We start from the raw sequence: 20,963 nt of genomic DNA on the forward strand, positions 1-20,963 counted from the left end.
CATAACATTTATCCATTTTCGTTTTAATGCATAAGAAAGAACATGACTGAAATGAAGTGTAGGGACAGGGCCGGGGAAAGGTGGGTGCTATTGATGCTGAAGCGTTAGGCCCATTCCTGAAATTGGTCCAGATAAAACAGACAAGAATTCCTCTGAAGCTGAAAAGGCAAAATGATAGACCAAATAATAGGTTCTATTCGTGCTGCAGCATCAAGCCCAATGTGGGCTTAATTCGGCACAGATAAGGAGGCAGTTGGTTACGGACCCTTTTTAACTTAACTTTTCCACTTTGATTAGGACATATCTGGTAGATTGCCCTAAAAATTCGTGAAATATGAAAGGAATATGAATAGGCTAAATGTCCTAACTAATCCATAGAACTGTTCCAATGTGAACAGTCAAACGTGGGTCTTCATTTAACTACGGCTAGTCTCTGTCGTCTGTGTGATACATCTTTCCCGACATTCACCTCTATCGTCGAATCGAATAATTTTGAACAACTCCTTGTTGTAGAATTACTTTTAGCATTTAGTTGAGATATAAGTATCGAATGTGTTTGTTTTGGATTATTATTGATGTTTTGGATAAACAAAGTAAAGTTTTACGATCACGGGTTCCTAGCCTTGTAATATACTTCTAAGTCATACTTGCGTTGTGGAAGATGTTAGTTTTCACAAGGAGAGTGATTACAAAATATACTGTTCTATAACATTCAAGGAAGTTTTTAAAAATGTGATTAGAAACTTCAGAAGTCCAACCTCATTATTCCTACGTCATCAGCCCTACGTCATCAGTCATACGTCATCAGTCATACGTCATCAGTTCCATGTCATCAGTCGTACGTTATCGCTCCTTCGTCATCGCTCCTATGTCATTGCTCCTACATCATCGCTCCTACTTCGCAAGCTCCATTTCATCAGTTCTTCTGTGCTTAGCGGACAAAAACACAAGCAAAATCAAAGTTGAAAAGTTCCTTTTTTCAAAACGATTTTCATATCTGAACATAAATCAATTACGCACGTGTTCATCACGAGATTTTGTACAGCATATTCATATGCTACAACAAATTTCCAGCTGCGGTTTAAGCATATGGGTTTTAAGGACTGCTGGGCCTAGGAACGAATACATCTACGGGGCCCTTATCCTTTACAATTTTAATTTTTTCTTAGGCGCGGAGCCCCTTCTGGCTACCATAAGCGCGGGCCTGGTGCTATTGCCCCCTTTGGCCCCCCCCAAAACTGCCACTGCATAAGTCTTTAAATATTTGTAATGTTATTTAAGAGTTTCCAGCTATATTTCCAAATTGATCTGTCTTCATCCAAACTGATCCAGCCAATGAAAGATACAACTTAACCAACAATATTTTGCATCAGTAACCAAACCTCTGTCACAAAGCAAAACAGTCTAGCATTATCTCGATCATTTTTTTTCCACGACGATGGAAGGTTGCAGCACCCACAGTGCAGTTCGAGCATACAGTATAGTTTCAAAACTATGCATTCGGTGTATAGAACAGGACGGTTCTTAGTTGCAAACCTATACACAGAGGTTTTTACAGCACAGCCTATGCGTCATCGACAGTCTTGCAAAACTGTAATTTTCATTAGTTTGAAAACTAAATATTTCCTCCTGAAATTATAAAATTTTGCTGTATGCAAATACAAAACTAATTATCAATACTTTTGTTTCAAGAAAAGGTAACCGGTTTTCGAAGTTCTTTTCTTCTATATGGGACCTCTATTATAAAAATATACCGATAATTTATTTGTTTACATAATACTGACTTGAGTCAAAATACAGTGAAACGTCAACTAAATCAATGATCACTCGGTATAAGCTTCCCCGATCCTCCTTTTAGTTTTTTTTCATTGACACACTGTCGTGCATTGTAAAATCCTTAGGCAATAAATTATTCTTGATAATGTTTGTATATGCACTGCAAGAGGGCCTCAAAATCACGGAGCATAAGATGGAGCTAGAATCTCTAAGAAGCTATTGTCAAGTGCCGATGATCATATAATGTCACGCGCTGATAAAACTGCAAGCGAAGTCCCTTCCAAGAATCCAGACTTTTTTCAATTGCCAACTGTTTACGAACGTAATCACCTGTTTTGCAGGGACGTAAACATCATAAACAGGATATGAAAGCATCGATTAGCATCCTATTTTGATGTAAGGCCCATTTGCAGTAATCTACGCTCGATATTGTCACTGTGTTAGACACAAGAATGATTAATCGCCTTAACCTAATCACGAAGGAACACGAAACACGTAGCCACTCCCTGCTCGAATAAGAAGTCATTGATCAGCGGATAATACATAATAAACACCTTGATACGAGCTTAATTTGAGAAAATCTGTTTGATCTAAATTTGCACTGGAGTTTACAATCAATTTGCTTCATTTGATTTTTGCATATCCTTTATTTTTTCTCATCATACTTGAGTAGTGCTCCTTTCACTACCAACGGTCCAGCTTTAACAGGATCCCGAATATTGAAATAAAATGACTTTAATTAAAATGCTACCCTCACCTTGCGCAGGGGCGTAACTTGGCCAGTAGGTTGGGGGGGGGGGGGTGAAAAGGGTTTCTGCCCTGTAAAACTGAGCGGTGCCCTGCAGACTTCGTCGCAAAGGTCTGTCTATAGGTTACTAGTGAAAGCTTTACCAGTGTACATTGTGTCTTTACCAAGGACAAACTTCTAAGCAATAAAAACAAACTTGAAGCTTCATTGCCTATGAAATATCTTTTTCTCTACGTAAGCGTAAATCAAATGTCAAATTTAATTTTCCTTTGAAATAAAGCATGTATCACATGGCATATGTTTTTTGGTACATGATGTAGACGGCGCGACGAAGTTTAGCCCGGGGGGGGGGGGACTAAGAATCAAGTTTAGTGAGGTAGGAGGACCCATTATGGTTGGGCCCGATGTGAAGAAAATGTTGAAATTATTCCTTGTAAAAGGGCTAAAAAGCATCTGCCAGGCTAAAATTTAGGAAAAAACTATACTACTAAAAAATTGATTATTGTTGATTTGGAAAAATAGGGTGGGGCGATGTCATGCTAAAACTCTAATGATAGACGTTGGGGAAGGGAAGAAACGGTAACCTTTCCTTTCAGATTGCACATAGTTGTGAATGACAGAGGAAGATGCTCTTTTGATTGGCAGGATTTTATTTCCTAAAATGCAATGGCTAAAATGCAATGTCAGGAAGGGAAGTTCATAGAAAATATAACATCTCCATTTCAAGATTCCTAAACAGCCCCTTAAGACCCTTAAAGGTGGCGTTTCTGCGGGGCAAATAAGCTCTTCTTCGTGCCTTGCGAAATCTTTGATTGCTTTGCGGAATCGACCATTTTTTTGATTGGGGGTGTCACACAACCCCACACCCTTGGTGTTTTCGCCCCTGAACTTGCCCCGTTCCAATTTTACCACTCTTGCTCTGGCTACGCTTGTAGGTGTGTGCTTGGAATTCTGGGGTATGATTAAGGTGGCATATGGTCATATTAATCCCATTGTGCAAGTTTTGCTGCTGCAATCTTCCGTAGTCTTTAACAGGCACATTTTGTTAGAAATTTTTCAGTAATGAAATTATATTTTGTTAAATTTGATTGCCCCAATTGGCAGGCATCGATCCTTGATCATAAAGCAGCAAAACCATTTGACATTAATCCAAAACATGACATTGAGTAAACGCGACACAATGATTTCTGTTACAAATTGCTCTTATCCTGTCAACAGCAGGTCGTGTTAATGACATGAAATAATTAGCAACAATTTCGCTATTATACTATAAATGAATCGATAATAATGGCGATAATGATAATGTTGAAAGTTAGATTTTGATGAGGCATTTTTGCATAATTGTTAATGAAAGTTGATGATGTTTGTTACAGGTTGCCGAACATTAGTGGTTTGTACGATTTTGTTGTAGGACCTTGGTATTGATGCCAGATATCCCCCCTCCGTTTCACGTGATAGGCAGTAACCCTGATTTATTTTCCGGTCGTTTCAGTTAACAAGCTTTGTGTTTCTTCTTGCGGTTTTTAACATACAGATGCGTTATTTTTTGCTAATTTCACATTTGCCAACAGAACATTGTCTTTAAAATCAGAAGTGCCACTGTCTCAAGGGACGGATGAAAGCGCAGAATTTGGGGAATGGGGAGGGCCTTTGAAAGAGTGGGAAACTGCCTGCTCGTAGCGGCAAAACCTCGTGGTAGCATTAACTTTCATACTCTTAGAACCCTTTGAATTTCTACTTTTTTCAAAATCTTATAAGGCAACCTACACCAGTGAGTGCTTGGACCACTACTGTTTCAAAGGGCTAAGGGCTGAGAATGCAATTGGATGCCTTTAATGTCATGATCAACCACCATCTCCCTCCCATTCCTGTGAATTTTCCAGGATGACTCGTTGTACAAGCAAAATACCTAGTACATCCCAGATTAAGTACAGAAGCTCTAAATCGTGATCCCGAGCTCGGGTGGCTATGATCTCTTAACTAAACCAATAAACAAACCTACGTGTCTGGGTTTCGTGAACAACGTTCGTGTATGATGTAATTTATTTGAATCCCTGGGAATAGGCCGTCGCTGCTCGACGAAGGGTATTATCTTTATGTGATTTACTTCGAGTTTGCAAAAGCTTTTCACACTGTTCCTCTTAAATGCTTGATATCAAAGATTAACGAATATGGTTTTACAGAACACGATCTACGCTGGATCACGGATTTCATTTCTGGGTGAAAACTGCACGCGTAGATAGAATAGGCCTAGATCATCACGGAATGATACGATTAGTGGAATTCCACAGGGCAGTGAATTTGGCCCTTTGCTGTTTATTCTTTACGTAAACAATCTACCTAATAGTTTAGCGAGCATTTAGGTGAAATGTTTCCCGATGACTTAAACTATTGCAGATTCAAACTGACCTTTCTAGCATTGAATCACTTGAATCCAGCAAATGAAGTACGCGAATGCTATAGATGCGTTTTGCAGGGGCGAAGCCAGGAAAATTGTTTGGAGGGCTGAAGAGGTCATTTTGCCGACAAAAGAGGGCGTGTCTCACTCATCAAGGTTTTGGTCAAAAGATAAATACTTTTACATGCCTCTTTTATGCGTTTCTGTTTCAAAGTTTTTATTCTAGTGCCAAATTTTTAAAGTTCAACTTCACAGAAATGTTAATATGAGTACAAAAATTCCATCTTTTGGGTGGCAAAAATCTCAAATGTGCCAACGAACAAAATGTTGGGGGGACCGCACCCCGTACCCTCCTCTTGGGCGACGCCCCTGGCTTTTTAGACCCATTGTGATAAACCATATCAAGATATAACACAGAGTACAAAGCTACAGAAAACACCCAACGACCTGCATATTAACCCTACGCCTTTTACGTATAAAACATTCTGCAAAAGAAGCATTTTCTGTATTATTTTGAAAAGCTTATCGACCTGTTTACTGATTATTCGTAATTCGACTTCCATCAGCTGATTTTGGCGTGACGCCGTAGAAATAATTATAAAACGTTAAATTTAAGGAAAATGTGAAAGGATTGGATTTAAAGGTAGTTTTGTTGCATCAAGACAAAATAAGATAACTCTTATTTTATCTTGGTTGCATTAAATAATTTTCCCACAACATCAAAGGTTAATTTGAAAATTGTTACAATACTGAGCAAGAGCTTAGTTTTTATTTACCTATTACATGTTGTGCGAATATCACTGATCACAACAAGTATGCAGAAATATATATCTGCCGACATATTTGAACATACCTACTCTCCCCTCACTCTTCTCCTAACTCATTAATCAACCCCTCACTCCTTTGCTCTGTCTCCACTTGTCACCCCTACCAACCATTATTTGTTCACCACTGGTCATTCTTTCCATCACCCCAAATCTCCAAATCACCCGCCATTCTACTCAATACTCCTCGATTTTCATCACTCCCCTACTTCTATTTTGAAGGGAGTTTCGAAAGTAGAATTGAATGTACAAAAACAATAACTTTTTATGCTTGAAGTGCCTTTGGGATAACATTTTGTTGCACAATATCCCCTTCTTGCTTATTATGACATTTTTAATGCCAAAAGTTAACCTATTGTTTAATCTATTAATCTGCTGTTATATTGTGTTGATTAACATATTTATTTTCAGATGCCAGAGAACGAAAAGCAGTTTCAGCAGGAGTAACTCATTCCAAAGAGATCAGAGCTGCCCGTTTTCAAAAAATTGCACCTAGAGTTACAAGTAGACCGAAAACAGTACCCAGCACAAGGAAAGTCCCCAAATTGGAGCAAAAAGGAGTAAAGAATGACGAAAAAGATAGACTTAAGACTGAAGAAAGGCGAAAAGCTGTGCAGGCAGTCAAGAAACAAGGTTGTGAAAAAGAAACTGAACTGACAACACGAGAAAAGGACGAAGGACATAATCCCCAACCAGATACAGAGATCAAACTGCTTAATGATAAAACGGAAGGTGTCGTTAATAATGAAATTGTCAATATATGTATGAAACTTCGACATTTGAAGAAGAAACTTGTAAATGAAGAATCTAAAAATTCGAGAAAGAATACGCTGGCTAAAGAAAAATTTATAATGGATGTAAAAGGACTATGCCAGGATAGCAAGACGTACTCGGATACTTCAAGTGTGTTGCAATTGCCAACCAGTTCGTTGGAAAGGATCACAAGAAGTAAGTAGCCTTGGAGTTTTATTTCCTTCTGTTAAAGAGTAGGAGTTTACTGTTAAAGATAGAATTACCATCCTTCGCAGTAATGAAAGGAACGAAACAACTCGAAAAGAAGTTTCCCGTGCCATTGGAAGAGTGCAAGACACACCCGACTGAATTTGCAACGTTGTTCAATAAAGTTCTTATATAACCACCTTTACTTTCATGTTGTTGTATAAGTTATGGTTGGCATTGATTAGCCTTGTGCTATCTACTACGCCAACCTTGAACAAATAATTTATTATTTCATTTATTATTTTATCCACAAAAGGAAGATAGCCGCTCAAAGGAAATTCCCCTTGCTTGGAAGCATGAAGATTTGAGCCTTATGCTCTTGCTTGAACTGTTGTTCCATTTTCCGTAATAATTTGATTGGGCCCTAATGGGAGGCATATTGAAAAGCCAATTGTCAGTTGGGTTGGAGGTTATTCGTAGAGAGAGGCTTATGGAAAATTGCTAAATCTAAATGGGCGGCTCATTTGCAATCAAGAAAATCTTTAAAAACAGTATAGTTTTTGACTTAGAAAGCTGGATGAATAAGCTCTAAGAAACTGCATTTGTATCTTCTAATTCAGGGGTCGGCAACCCGCGGCCCGCGGGCCACATGCGGCCCGCAAGGTACTTTTGTGTGGCCCGGAAGGCCCTTGTTAACCTGTAAATAATTTGGCCCAATGCACGAGTGTCGGCTCGGATTCAGTGATCCTAGATTCTTGTCTAGATTAGCATTCCCCGTTATCATTACTAGTCACTCGAACAAGCTGAACAAGAAGCTTCAAGGCCATGGTCAATTTGTGAATGTCATGTATGAACATGTTGTCACGTTCCTGCTTATGCAACACCTTTGGAAAACTCAGCTGAATTAAGGGAACTTGGTTCACTTTCCATCTTCAAATGGGGTTGATCGAGCTGCAGGGTACCAGTGAATTGAAACAGAAATACAAAGAAACTCATCCAGTTTTATACGGAGAATCTCCATGGTGGATGATGGTTCTTATCCAGGTCTGGTGCAGCATGCCAAGAAGATGTGTTGCATGTTTGGAAGTACTTACCTTTGCCAAAGTCTCTTCAGAAAGATGAAGCATGCGGAGAGTCGACTGCGATCTCGAATGACTGATCAGCACCTTAAGGCAACTTGCGGCTGCCAATATCAACAATTCTGCCAAATTTTGAGAAGCTGGCCAAGGACATGCAACACCAACTTGCGCATTAGCTTCTTGTAATATACTGACCAGTGAACATGTAATTTACATCTATTTACGTACAGCTTCCACGTTACAGTACATTTACTGATAAATACAATTTTATTGAGTAGATTAGCAGTTAGGTAGAATTGGTATATATTAAAATTGTACTGTATTTTGAGTTGCGGCCCTCGTATGCATTTCAAAAATCAAATTTGGCCCCCTGTTTTATAAAGGTTGCCGACCCCTGTTCTAATTCAAATATCGCTGTGACGAAGTTGTTATCAACTGGCTTTTAAAATCTGACGAAAATAAAGAGGAGGCTTGTTCGGGAAGGGGCTTAATCAAAACTCGATAGAAGGGTTAGGGTGGCTTAATTGAATTATTTAGATACTTAAATAAACCCAAAAGCGTAAGTTAAGAAGAGACAGTTGAGGCATGAGCACCTTTCCTTCTCAACCTGGAGTGCCGAAGTCTTTTAATCTTGTCTGTACTCAACAAAGCTTAGCTTTAGGCAAAGAAGATAATTCCACGCCATATTGTTATCTTCGACTTTCTTTTTACCAATTTCTTTCTAGAATACCAACTTCCTCGGTGTTTCAAAAATGTTTTGAATATGATTCCTGTTATAGTAATGACGTCATAATGATTATTTTTTTATTACTCTTTTAGACTCGCCCTTGTCACAGGCACTAGCCTTACTGGATTGGAACAGCACATTTAGCAGTGTAAAGGTAATTATCAGCTGACAGTAGCAAGGCAAACACATACACTAAAAAGAGCCGTGATATAATAATCTAAAGCAGGAATAACATAGCCAATCCTGCCCCTTGATTTTAAAGAAATGGGATGAAACTGATTGCATTGATCCTATAGCAAGCAGGGCGGCCGAGAGGTTTCGAAGACGAGGCGGAACGAGCAGAAAATGTTTGCGACTACCTTAAGATTACTCTAAATTGCATTTCAGAACATTTTTTGCAATTATCTGAAACGTTTTTCTATTTTTAGGTATACTTTTGCCACGTTACATTGATTCCATTCTTGAAATGGAATTTATTACTTTTTGAGGCCCCCTAGACCTCGAGGCCCTAGCGCAATTTACCCCCTTACCTCCTCTGAAAAACAATAAAAACGTTTTTTTAGCTTTTCGAACAATAAAAACTTAAATTAAGTCGACTTACAATTTTCACATTCAGTCATCATGATCAACGTGTTTTACCTCATTCAAAAAAATAATTTGATTTTGCTTTCATCCTATGTATACATGCAGTCTAAAGTCACTCATTACATACTTAAATTGAATACTGAACCTAAAAAATGTTCCGGTAAAATATACTGAAGAGCCTATAGTTCAATTCAATTGAATAAAACTCTCTTGGATTCAATTCAACTCAGCTTTCTTCATACAATGCAATGGCTAAACATAAAATACTGACATCATGTTCAAATAGATTACGTTATTTTGAACACAGGGATTCCGGAGCACATTTTGGAGTGGGGGGCTTTAGGTAAATTGGCAAAGATTTATTGTAGCTTTTCCCTCCTTATCTCTGATGTCACTACCTGAATATCATGGTTCGGCAAAAAAGTGAGCGGGCTATAGCCCCCCAAGGGGCAAATCACTCCTAGAAAATCTCGTACACCTTTTGTGAAAATCCTATTGTTTTATCTGAAAATCCCTAGAAATCCTTTTGTTTTAGGGAAAATCTCGTACGATATTTGCTATAGTGAATTGCCCCTCGCAGCCCCCTGCCTGGTGTACCTTGAAAAGAGCTAATCGTAAAGTGCTAGATGCTGTTAAGACAGCGCTTTACACGCCTTTATGTGTAGAACAGAAAGTTTGTAAGCTGAAGCTGCTTCGAGTTTCACGCTTAATGCAAACATCAAATAACATTCCAATCTATGCGTTAGTTACCCAAGTACACAGCCTTTTAAGCCTGTAGTATTTATTTTAACTTAGGCATTCAATCCGAAGACTATTATATCATCCATGAATTTCACAATCTGGTTACTTTTTAAGGAGATTCAAGAGCTCTGCGATTCTGTGATGAAATATCTTGAACTGAAATTGGAACTTGAAGGAAAACAAATCATGCAAAAGATGGCTGAAAACCTGCTGCATTCAGAAACTTTGTCCAAATCGTAAGTTGTCTTTAATTTTGACAATATACATATTTTATCTTCTACGGCGAAAGAAATATTGTAATTTGGATATTTTTTTTGAAGTAATGCTTTTTAGTACAATATAAAATTTATCCACGAAGCTACTGTTTTTTTGCTTACGGTTATATTGTATATATAATCTGAAGAAAGACCGAGAAAAGACCAACTTTATTTGTACTAATGTGAAGCAGGGTTCCTTTCTTAAAAATTTTAAAAATTAAAAATTATATGTAGAGACTGGCTAAAACCTGTCTGGATTGATTCAATAAGATCTATGTGCTTGAAAACCATAGGATGTGATTAAGTTGAGGTTTGATTATACGAGGCACAGTTTTGTATAGAGTTACAGACAGGCAACTCCACCTAAAAATTCCACCTAAATTTTTAAAGACAAATATTTAGAATAAGTTCGACCCGGTTCTGCTTTTGATAATCCTACGCGAGGTTTAAAGAAAATTCAAAACAAAGTTTTGTTAATTGTCGAGTCTGTTTGACTGCTGTAAATTTTTTACCAAGCAATTGAACTCACCTAGGGGTGTGATTTTTCAGTGTTTACCGCCCAAACGTTTTTATAACATACAAAAAGGAAGCGATATAAATTCAAAGCTTTAACGTTGATTTTGCATTGTAGAAGATTACAAATATACACATTATGTAGGAGAACGTTGTGTTCGGTCGTCGATAACTCACAAAACTTAATGTTAACTCTTAACGGCGTTCCTATCTGCGGTTCTAGTCATTACATTGCAACACACATCAATTCGTTAAAACTGCAAATACTCGATAAATCAACATTAAATGCTGAAGGAAAAGTTTTTAATCTTTTTAATTAACTCTCAACATCATTGAAGCTTTATTTTCACCTATTTTTCATAACTGCCTATTGCTCTTAATAATTATTCCGAAGATTCTTAAGAGCAAGATTTCGACTATTTGAAGGCAATATGGCCCGCATTTTTCTTAAAACCATGGCTTTCAAATAACATAAATTCAATATTCTAAATGGTTGGTCCTATAATCTTGGAAGTTGAAATGACATCATGTTTTCACGATCATATTGAATTTTTTTTACAAAATTTACTGCAGCATAAACCTTGTTACATTATGTATTAATGAACATTTAGCAGTGGAATATTTCGATATATCTTCCTCCCAAAAATGCCGTAAAATCGTGTGTACACGAGGTTCAAATGAAACAAAGTCGGCTACGATGTGAAAAGTGTAAAACCTTTTTTAATCAGTTTTTAAGCGTTTTTCTTGGTAAATTTTTCGTTTCTTTTTCAGTGAGAAAATTGATGTTTTTCGGAAAATGTACTGTTTACTGGTTGAGAATGGAGAACGTCTCCCAACGATGATTGACGATTCTGAAGTTTATGAACTGGGCGTTGAAGAGGATGCTTAAAGTTGAAATCCTTCAATAAGGTAAAATTCAAAGTAAAGAGAAGCTATTAGCAATTTCATACAAAAGTATCGCAAGTCATTTAAATAAATTGTTATGAAGCTGTTTCGTCACTCTCGTCCCCAACTGGATGTTTTTTCCAAAAGTCTTCCACTTTCAGTACAATATCATACTCTTGCTATATAAAAATAAAATAGAAACAAGTACATTTTGCAGAATTTATCACATTTAACAATTAAAACTGAGTTAAACGAATCTATAAGAAGCGTTTGTAAATGTTGCTGGGTTAAAAGAAATAAAGTACGCGTAATAATGTTGTTTAGAATACCTAGAAAATCATTCAGTTAAGCAGTGTTATGTGTGAACACTGCTATTAAAATCACTCACTGTCAATAAACCTTGTTTCTATTTCTCATAACAGGTGGAACTTGAGGACAGAAGGGTTTAATGCTTATGTTTTGCCAGGATAACCAACATCAAGTCTAATAAGTGAGCTGCCCCCCATGTTTTTTATCAAAGTTTAATTAAATTATTAATAATTAAATTTTATAAAAATTATTAATAAAAATTAAATTTTATTAATTTAATTTTGTCTTTGGGTAACATGAAGATCAGATTTTAAGATATTGCCTCTTTTTCATAGTACAATGCTTTTTTGATATTGAGGTTCCAATCATAAATTTGCTAAAGCACCTTTATGAAAATTGACTTGTTTCCTCCTTAAAATTCATTTCTAAGATAGAGTGATAGGATTTGGGACAACATTGGGAATATACAAAATATTGTGAACTTGAAAGAGTAAGACACTGAGAAAGAATAGCTTAGTCTAAAGTGTGAAAACAGATGAAAACATACCCTTCCCTTAAAGCTGCTTTTTAGAATCAAGAATACTGAGGTGTAGAAGTGGCAGGGGGTTTGACACTTCCCAGCCAACCCTACTAGACAAAATCTGGTAGAATGTCACATCGGATTGGATTATATTAATTGGTAAATACCTAAATGCAGATCAGAATGAGTCAATAACATAAAAAAATTGCTTGATTTATTTAAAATTGTCTGAAAGCAATGGGTAGCTATCATCGTACGAAAAGGACCATAAAAATTAGACCTGGTTGGATTATTAGAAAAGTATCATACACCCAGTATTCTCTGTGAAAGGAATTACATCTTTACAAAAATGAGCTTTCATAAATTTTTTCAAGACTTTGTCAGGTATAAGATAGCAAACACAAGTTTTCAACACAAAACTACTAAAAATTCTAATCTCCATTGACCCCTTGAACTGTGTTACAGCTAAAATGCATAAGATTCACTCCTGATTCACTAGCATACATAATGACTTACCTCGCGCATTTCTTTTTGATATTTTCGAAGCTCCTGCACCTCCTCATCCATCCGCACCTATTAATATGTTTCAAAAATAGTTACCTAATGAAAAATTATGCAGCACTCCCTTGTATAAATTGATATATAACTCAACTGGAACTGAGGCTTAAAATTTACAAAAGTTTTAAGTAAAGAAATGGTGATTTAGAAAGGAAGGGGTATTTATGTAACCATGAATAATTTTAATATATAAAACCATTCGACTTCAGTCTGATTTGTTCTGTATTGGCATTTAAGAAGAATCTACATCTACTTTCAAGCATTAAAATCAGCTTTAAAAATTTGGGCTCACCACACATCCTCTCCAGAAGGACTGAATAATGATGGCAGCTTCCTCGTCAGTAAGTATCAATGATAAGGGTAATGGGGGCCTTGGACTGTGATTAGAAAATAAATAATGAGAATTGTATGCAAAATTAAATCTAATTATCAAGGAAAAAGTCCGGTGAATTAACAGTCGCTAACATTTCGGGAATTTTGATTCACATATAGGTATGTATTTTTCAATATTTTACATTTTCATTTTAATAGAGCATAATGCATAATAGAGCATTTTCAAATTCCATGAATTTCTATACATGCAGTTTTAACCTTTAAAAAGTTTGCCCAGGTATTTATTGCAACTGAGGAAATAGTCATAATCTTGTATAATATGCAAAATAGATTGGTTTTAAAAATTAAATGTTTGGTCTCAAAGGATAATCATAGACTTTAAAAAGACATACTTTTCTGCATTAATTCTTTGTACAAATGGGATGTTCCATAATGATGTCTCCTCTCTTTCAGTGTGCCTTGGGTTGTTGCTAAAAGTAAAATGTGATGCATTAGAAACTTATAGAGTATTTATTAACCTGCATGTTTTTTAGTGCCATAGATGTATGACAAAGGGAGTTGTTCCTAGGTGTAACTTTTTAATTGAAGGCAAGCTCCAATCAATGTTGATAATTGGAATCAACTAGCCCTTCTCCAGCATGAAATTTGTTGTAGATTTTAAGGATATATTTTCAACTTCCACACTTTTTATTGTTCAAATACAGATAACCCAAGAGAAGTTGTATTTTTAATCGTATTTCTAAAGTTGAATTTATACAGTGTTACATATTTTGGATCCATAAAAGAAACAAAATCATAATAACAAATTGTTAGCCCTGATATTATGCCTCTAAATACAGAAAAGTTAATGTCATCTGTGCGTTCCTTAGCTGATTCTAACATCTCACATTCACATTCCACTTCATTTGATTAAAAGACTTGCATTTCAAGACCAAGGTGGGAAGTGCAACACTGTAATCAAATTATTTTTATAACGTTTGAAAACTGCATAAGACTCACTTGTAGAGATATTCAGTCAAGTAATCACATGCATTGAATTTTGTTCTCTTCCACTGAAAAGGGACAATATGACCAAATTGCAGTCATTTAAAGGCAGGTCAGTCAATAAAAGGCAGTGAATTGTGACAAAAAGAGAGGGTATACCCACATACGCTGACTCCTATTTTTTTGTGTTTTAATGCAATTGGCTGGCCTGACACTAATCACACTCATACTGATTAACAAAACAGCTTCTGCACATAGCAAGTTTTCAAAAATAGATGTTGATATCACATGTAACAACAGCAATCATGCAAATCGCAAATGACCCCCTATTGAGAAAGCCTATTTATTCAATGCCTTTAAATGAATATGGAAAAATGTCAGGTATCAACTACTTGCATTTTAAAATGTCCTGTGCCTATGGAGATGGCCAACTAAAAACAATTTGCCACATAAAATATAAATAAAAACACCATAAAGTATATGATTTTACCTTCAAGGCATCATTCTCAACTGCAGATCGAAGCATCTTGTCTAGAGCTGGGAGCAAAACTGGAAATATTTCCTTCTCCAAGTACTCTTTTGCAGAACCTTCAAAGCAAATAAATATCTGAAATTACTATACACCTTAAGTTATATTTTTTGTTTGTAAAATTTAGCACATTATGGGGATTCTATTATAGGTTTGCGGCTTCACGGCCCTGACCCTATTTATACATGCAGCCTTTGTATTTGGCAAAGGGTTTTCTGCTGATTGCCTCTTCAGGATAAGTTGCATTTTGCGGCTTTCAGTGAAAATTGGCAATGAATGTGGCTGCCTTTCCACTGAAAACTGTGAATGTGGCTGCCTTTCCACGACATCAGCAAATCAATAGATGTGGACTAAGATTTCTGTGGTTTGGAACAACAAAACAGCTTGTTTTGTGAAAGAGAGTGAGAACCTGCCTACACTACTACTGCCCACTATCAAAACCCTTATCAAAACAGTGCTAGTTACTTTTATATAGATCAATCATTTTATCATTGTGTAACCCAATGAAAAAGTTTCGTTTTTTTCTTCTCACACTTCTTTTCGTAAAAAAACGTGTTTTTCCTATCTGATGTACCTTTATCGGGTCATATTAAATTATAATCACATATAGCTACGTACATCGATGCCTTTCGTCGTCTTTGTTTATATTCTTGTCTTCACATTTTTTATCTTTTTCGTTTATTTCCTCTTCTTCGGCATCTTCAAACCCATAATACACTGGATGTATTAAACTGACATCAAAATTGTCGGCGATATTTGTAGCCAGTTTTGCATCGTGCTCATAAAAAACTGGATTCAGCTTAGCCCAATCGGTCATTCTGGCCTTAATATATCATGTACCTTTCTTCCATTTGACAGACTACCCTTAAAACTGTGAAAAGAATTGGAATGTGCGATTTTAAAAGTTAAGACATTTGGCCTAAGCATCGAATATCCATCAAAATTGTGACATGTTGGTATGGAAACCATTTTATACGAGGCTACCATCCGCAAAACGAGATTGCTGGAGTCTGCCGCATATAATTTGCATAAAAATGGGAATCATTATTTGCAGAATTTAACCCGTCAAAGTGATCACAAAGTATAAGTCATGGGTTCCACCACAGGCCGGAAAGTGAGTGGGGGAAAGGGAAAATATAACACCTGTAGCAAAATATTTTGTGAAAAGTTTGGGCATGGTCCCCTGCCCCCATCGATTGGAGATCCTGGTAGCTTGCGGATGATTTGAACACCTCCCACTTTCCGATAGCCCTCTAAAATGTATTTAAAACCAGGCACGTAAATAATAGAGGGGCGTGGGGGGCGTAACGCCCCCCCAAAGTTTGGAAAATCCAGTTACAGTTGGAAAACTTAACGGTTGACTTGGAATTTTTTTCTTAAGTCCAAACTTATGAATTTTATATTTTAAGAAGTTTTTTTATTTCAAATCTAAAAATTCTAAACATCAAAATTCACAGGCTGAATCTGACTCATCCATTAATCGTTTTCTATTGTGAATCCCGTCTCCACTGGATCCAAATTGCACAATTGCCCCGTTTGCTTTCTTTCTGATGGGAGTTGAATCAAATTACGAACAGGCAAGGTGAATTTCCGGATAAGAAACTTGAAACTTTACAGTTTGGAATAATAATACCCGCATTGATCAGAAAATTTTAGAGTGGGAGATTTTTAAGAAACTACGAGTAGTTAATTCAATAAAAGATTAAGAAACTTTCAGTACTAAAAATTCTTAACGCTTCTTATAAAAAAGGAGTTTATGCTAAACTCCCCCTGTTATTTGTTAACGTCCTTGACTCATTATCATAAATTTGCTATGACAAAACTGCTGTGAAGCAAGAACACATTGCAAAATTGCAGTAGAAGTATTTGATCAAAGAAGAGTGTTTCATCTTTCGAATCAGGCATATGCACAAGTTTGCTCTCAAATCATCATTTCAATTGTAAAGAACGAAAAGGCATTTGGTCCTCTGAAAAGTGTTAGTAGTTTTCTTCGATCAAGAACAAAAATAAAAGGCTCGAATTCTGGGTGCTTCTATATCGTGAAAAAATGTATTTTAGATACATAGATCTGCATCAATTGATCAATTGATCAATTTAGATAAAATTGATCAATTGATCTGAAAGAATACTACTAATCATTAAGTATATCTAATACTGGTTTTGCTTGAATGTTGCTTTACTTCTTACAGCAAGTTTAAATTTTTGTTTCATGGTAATCAAAATTTAGAGATTTAGGCTTTTATGTTTTAGGCTATTTGTTGAGTAAGGTTTTGGTAATTATAAAGAAAATAGAACTATGGTGTTCGGGCTATTTACAAATATCAATTTGGTGGGTACAGTAGATTTACTGGTCGCATCAAAAATTTCTCACTTAAAGTTGGAATTTTGATCCTTCCACGCCCCTCCAAAATTAGCAACTTATTTTCGTCCATGTTTAAAACCACACAAAAGGCAACCACTTTTAGCCCCTTCAATCTGAAGTATTCTCTGCAGTGGTTGTAAATGGTCTATTTGCTGGATAAATAGCCCTTAATTTTCTATATCTACGTTTATCTTCTTAAATGTTACCCCTAGTCTTGAAAGTTGATCATTATGATATTTAACTTCTTTTAACTGCTAGAAAGTGTAAAAGATGCAAATTTAAGTATTTTTATAATTTTAAAAGCCAGATTTTAAATGTCTTTAAAATTGCGATCCAGTATGGAGGACTGTTGGTGCACCCAAGATCATATCAAAACCAGTCATACTGTGCAAACTTGAATGCATGGGACCAAAACTGCTTGTTCCAAAGAGCAAACCACTCATTGTGGTACCCATCGTATTAAATTAAAATGTTGACAAAAAGAAGAAAATAGTTATTGAAAATTAATAATTTCATTAAAGAACTAAGTATAATTAACCTCAGCTCATTTGCAAGAAGATTTGGCGCTTTTTGAACTACATTTTGGTGCTACTGTAATAGATACATTTAATTTTGGTAAAAAAAGGTATATATAATCAGCCAATTTTCTCTGCCTCTGTCCCTTGGTGATTGTCCAAAATTGCAAAGAAATTGAAGGGAATTAGCAAATTCCAAAAAAATTTGACATTATTGAAAGCTGTAACATATAGATTTGCAAATTGAGTTGTTTAATTTCAATTTTTTCAAAAAGGCGTTGTTCCATCTTTTAGGTATGGCAGCTAATGCTCCAAATTTTCCAATTGAGCTTTATACATAATTGCGGCTTAGAAACAAAGTCCTTGAAACAGTCTAGAGCGTAAAATACATTCTGAGACAACCATGTAGCTGTAGATGACAGCTAGGGTGGGCAAACTCGAGCAAGAACCATTCCTGAGGGGGGCAGGGCAGTCTTTAAAACAAGAGAGCAGATTTATAACAAACAAATATATTTGGACTAAATCAAGCTCACAGAATTATACATAATTATGCCAACTTTTCAAAATATAATTTGGAAAAAGTGTAGCCAGAGGGGGCAAGTTGCTGTCAAAATTTCTATTTGGGGGGGGCAGCCCCCTGTGCACGCCCTGCAGCTATGTGGCTGTTCTGAGACCAGATATTGTCAATTCTGGCTGATACAATCTCTTTGTTTTTTAATCAGGGTTATCATATAATGGAAAAGCAGGCTCTTATTTCAACACACTAGAAAAGTGAAGTTGTTTCTTCTTCCTAAAATGCAAAAATTGGCTTCAAGATCTTGAAAAGTGCAGAAGTAAAGACAAAGAAATGTTTCCCCAACTTTTTCTCATAACTCTATGTTATCTGACTAAAATTTATGAATGTAAAAATATCAACTATTGGGCAAACTGCTTTCTTCTAATTGACACTTATAAATAATGAAACAAGTTTCATCCTTCTGTTGCCTCCCTTTGACGTAAATAAACTACATATATAAATATTGCCAAAAAGTTACATATAACAAAAAGCAAACTGGTTTCTATTGCTCTTTGGATCTAAAACTATGATACATCTGGTCCTCTCTATAATTTGTACAAGGATACATGATGATTAAGTTACAGTATGATCATCAGGTGATTCTTCCTCTGTTTTGTTATTGTTGGACATTGTTGAAGGCTCCTCCACTTTATCTAGTTGGGCTTCAGTCTTAGAAGCTACTCCTTCTTCCATGAAAAATATCTCTTCTCCTGTACCTTCTTTACTGGTATTTGTCTTTTCTTCTGCCTCTTCATCTTGCAGAGCATCCAAAAGCCAGTCACCTTTTCTTCTATCCCGTGTATTTAACTTCTGGTAAGCGATTTTGTCTGTTTTTCTTGGGCTTTTTATCCACATGCCAATCTTTATAATGATGTACAAGCATGTGTATGAAAGTGTTAACACAGAGAGGGCACTAAAAGTCTTTTGTGCTCCTAATGTGTAATAAGGGATTGCAACAAAAATGCCCCCAAGACCAAGGCCTAGCCCCATGTATGAAGCCTGGAAAACAAAGAACAATATTTTCTCCATATCTTTGTTTGCATTGCGTTTTGCACAGCCAATAAACGAGCTTCGCACACAACAGCTTGCTATTCCACACAAAAGTTGTGAAGGAAGAATGTACAGAATATTTCCTACATATGTGAGGATGAAAAACTGTATGGCCATCAAGAATATTCCAACAGACAAAAGTCCATTGTGACCAATCCATTTCATGGAGTAACCAACTGTTAAGTGGAACACCATGTCTGTAAACAGAGCCAAGGCAACAAGAATACCAATTACAAGCTCTGATGCACCGATGTCATAAGCATACCAAAGTATGTAGGCATTAATGGTGCCCTCTGCTATACCTGCAATCCACAAGCCGAAAATATAACCAAAATTGTTCCAGTCGAAGACAACAGTGAGAAAACTGTTACATATCATTGTAGCAAATGATGTTTTGTGGTGGCTCTGAGATGGCAAAATTATTGACATTAATGCTGTGATACATCCAGTGGCAAGAAAGCCATAAAAATGAAAGTAAAAGAAGTGAACATTCTGGAAAGTGCAGCGGTACTTCCATGCCACAAATGAAATTGACAATGCTGCTACTGTCATGCCTATTCTACAGAATGCACGATTAATGCAAAGGCTGTTAAAAAAGGGCTGGTCACTTTTGAACTTGATTGATGCTTGAGAAACATGCATAGTTGGGCTCATAAACAGTTCACTTAATATTGTAAGCACAAGGACTGAAAAAAACAAATTCTTCATCACGATTCCCTTTTCAAGTTGATGATAAATTTGCTTGCTTGTTTTAGTGATATACGTTTTCCAGGAAGACAAAGTAGTTTTGTTTGTAGGACCACTTTCTTTTGCTGCTTTGGGTAGGCTGCTTGGAATCGTTTGCGAATAATTGGATGTAACGACACTTTTGTGATGATTCCGGCCATAATGAGTCCGAACAGTCTCTAGTTGACAAGCGATATCTTCAAGATTGCCTCCGTCGTTTGTTCTTACAACTGATATGCAAAATGTGCTGGCAACTGTTCCAGCAACACATGTGAATAATATCAACTGTCTAAACTTTGAGCTAGTGACAAATGACGCCACAAGAGGTCCCCACCAAAACGAAATCAATGGCCTCACAGCAAACAAAAGCCCATTCTCTAGTGAACTGAAGCCAATGAGTTTGAAAAATACAGGCATGAAGGGCATCAAGCTTCCAATCGAACTGAAGAGAAAGAAATTGAACAAATATACGCGTGCAGGTGTGATTTCTACAGATGCGGAAGACTTTCGTTTGCCGCTGTTTAACAGTCTTTTCATTCTTGATTGCCTCTTCTTCGGCACTGACCTGTGTTTAGGCCCCGTCTGGTTCGTTGCATAGCGCGTAAAAATTTCCTCTTCTGATTCAGATGTCATGTTGTAATTGAGAAAGATAATGTTATTATTAGAACTTGCTATGAAGACAACATTTGTCAACAATTTACAAATCTAAAATGTCCCCTTTAACGTCTGCGTTGGATACGTCGACTGTGCATTTTGACAACTCATCAAATGCTCAATCAACAGACCCTGGAACGTCTCCAGTCATCCAGGGGGAAGGGGGGCGTCTGAGATAGAAATATTGCTGGCATTGTTGAAAGACAATCTTGAACTCAAGTCCATGCAGTTTTAAGTTCTAGGCAGGGAATGGACAAGAAAATATCACTTTTTCCCACCAGTGGGCCGTTGCACTAGTCCTATCTTAGATTCCTAAGGTATGAGAGGGAAAGACGAAATATGATAGAATAAAAAGCCGGACCCATCCTAAACTAAAAAGCAACAGGACCTTTTAA

At 36.5% G+C, this 20,963-nt stretch overlaps 3 protein-coding genes across 4 annotated transcripts in view; 1 reads left to right on the forward strand and 2 right to left on the reverse strand.

The window, feature by feature from the left end:
- The window catches only part of LOC135691977 (uncharacterized), a 37,769-nt gene extending 22,146 nt beyond the window's left edge, over nucleotides 1-15,623 (forward strand). For both annotated transcript variants that reach the window (XM_065209990.2, XM_065209989.2), the window contains exons 5-8: nucleotides 6,158-6,694; nucleotides 8,584-8,645; nucleotides 9,932-10,053; nucleotides 11,359-15,623. In XM_065209990.2, coding sequence (XP_065066062.1) covers nucleotides 6,158-6,694; nucleotides 8,584-8,645; nucleotides 9,932-10,053; nucleotides 11,359-11,476 — 839 coding nt within the window. In that variant the 3' untranslated portion in view covers nucleotides 11,477-15,623. The remainder of the gene's footprint in view (nucleotides 1-6,157; nucleotides 6,695-8,583; nucleotides 8,646-9,931; nucleotides 10,054-11,358) is intronic.
- On the reverse strand, nucleotides 10,682-15,522 carry LOC135691980 (IQ domain-containing protein K-like). The gene is made up of 7 exons (XM_065209995.1): nucleotides 15,324-15,522; nucleotides 14,667-14,764; nucleotides 14,192-14,244; nucleotides 13,585-13,662; nucleotides 13,152-13,236; nucleotides 12,818-12,874; nucleotides 10,682-11,651 (listed from the first exon to the last, which is right to left on the reverse strand). Exons 1-7 carry the CDS (start codon nucleotides 15,520-15,522, stop codon nucleotides 11,568-11,570), a joined length of 654 nt encoding a protein of 217 aa, XP_065066067.1. The 3' UTR covers nucleotides 10,682-11,567.
- Nucleotides 15,624-15,892: 269 nt separating the features above from the next.
- LOC135691976 (uncharacterized) lies at nucleotides 15,893-20,703 on the reverse strand. Its single transcript, XM_065209988.2, has one exon. The coding sequence runs from the start codon at nucleotides 20,545-20,547 to the stop codon at nucleotides 18,712-18,714; it is 1,836 nt and encodes a 611-aa protein (XP_065066060.1). The 5' UTR covers nucleotides 20,548-20,703; the 3' UTR covers nucleotides 15,893-18,711.
- Nucleotides 20,704-20,963: the final 260 nt, after the last annotated feature.

This window comes from Rhopilema esculentum, chromosome 13 (genome assembly GCF_057945365.1).
Source record: "Rhopilema esculentum isolate cy_ngs chromosome 13, ASM5794536v1, whole genome shotgun sequence".
NCBI lineage: Eukaryota > Metazoa > Cnidaria > Scyphozoa > Rhizostomeae > Rhizostomatidae > Rhopilema > Rhopilema esculentum.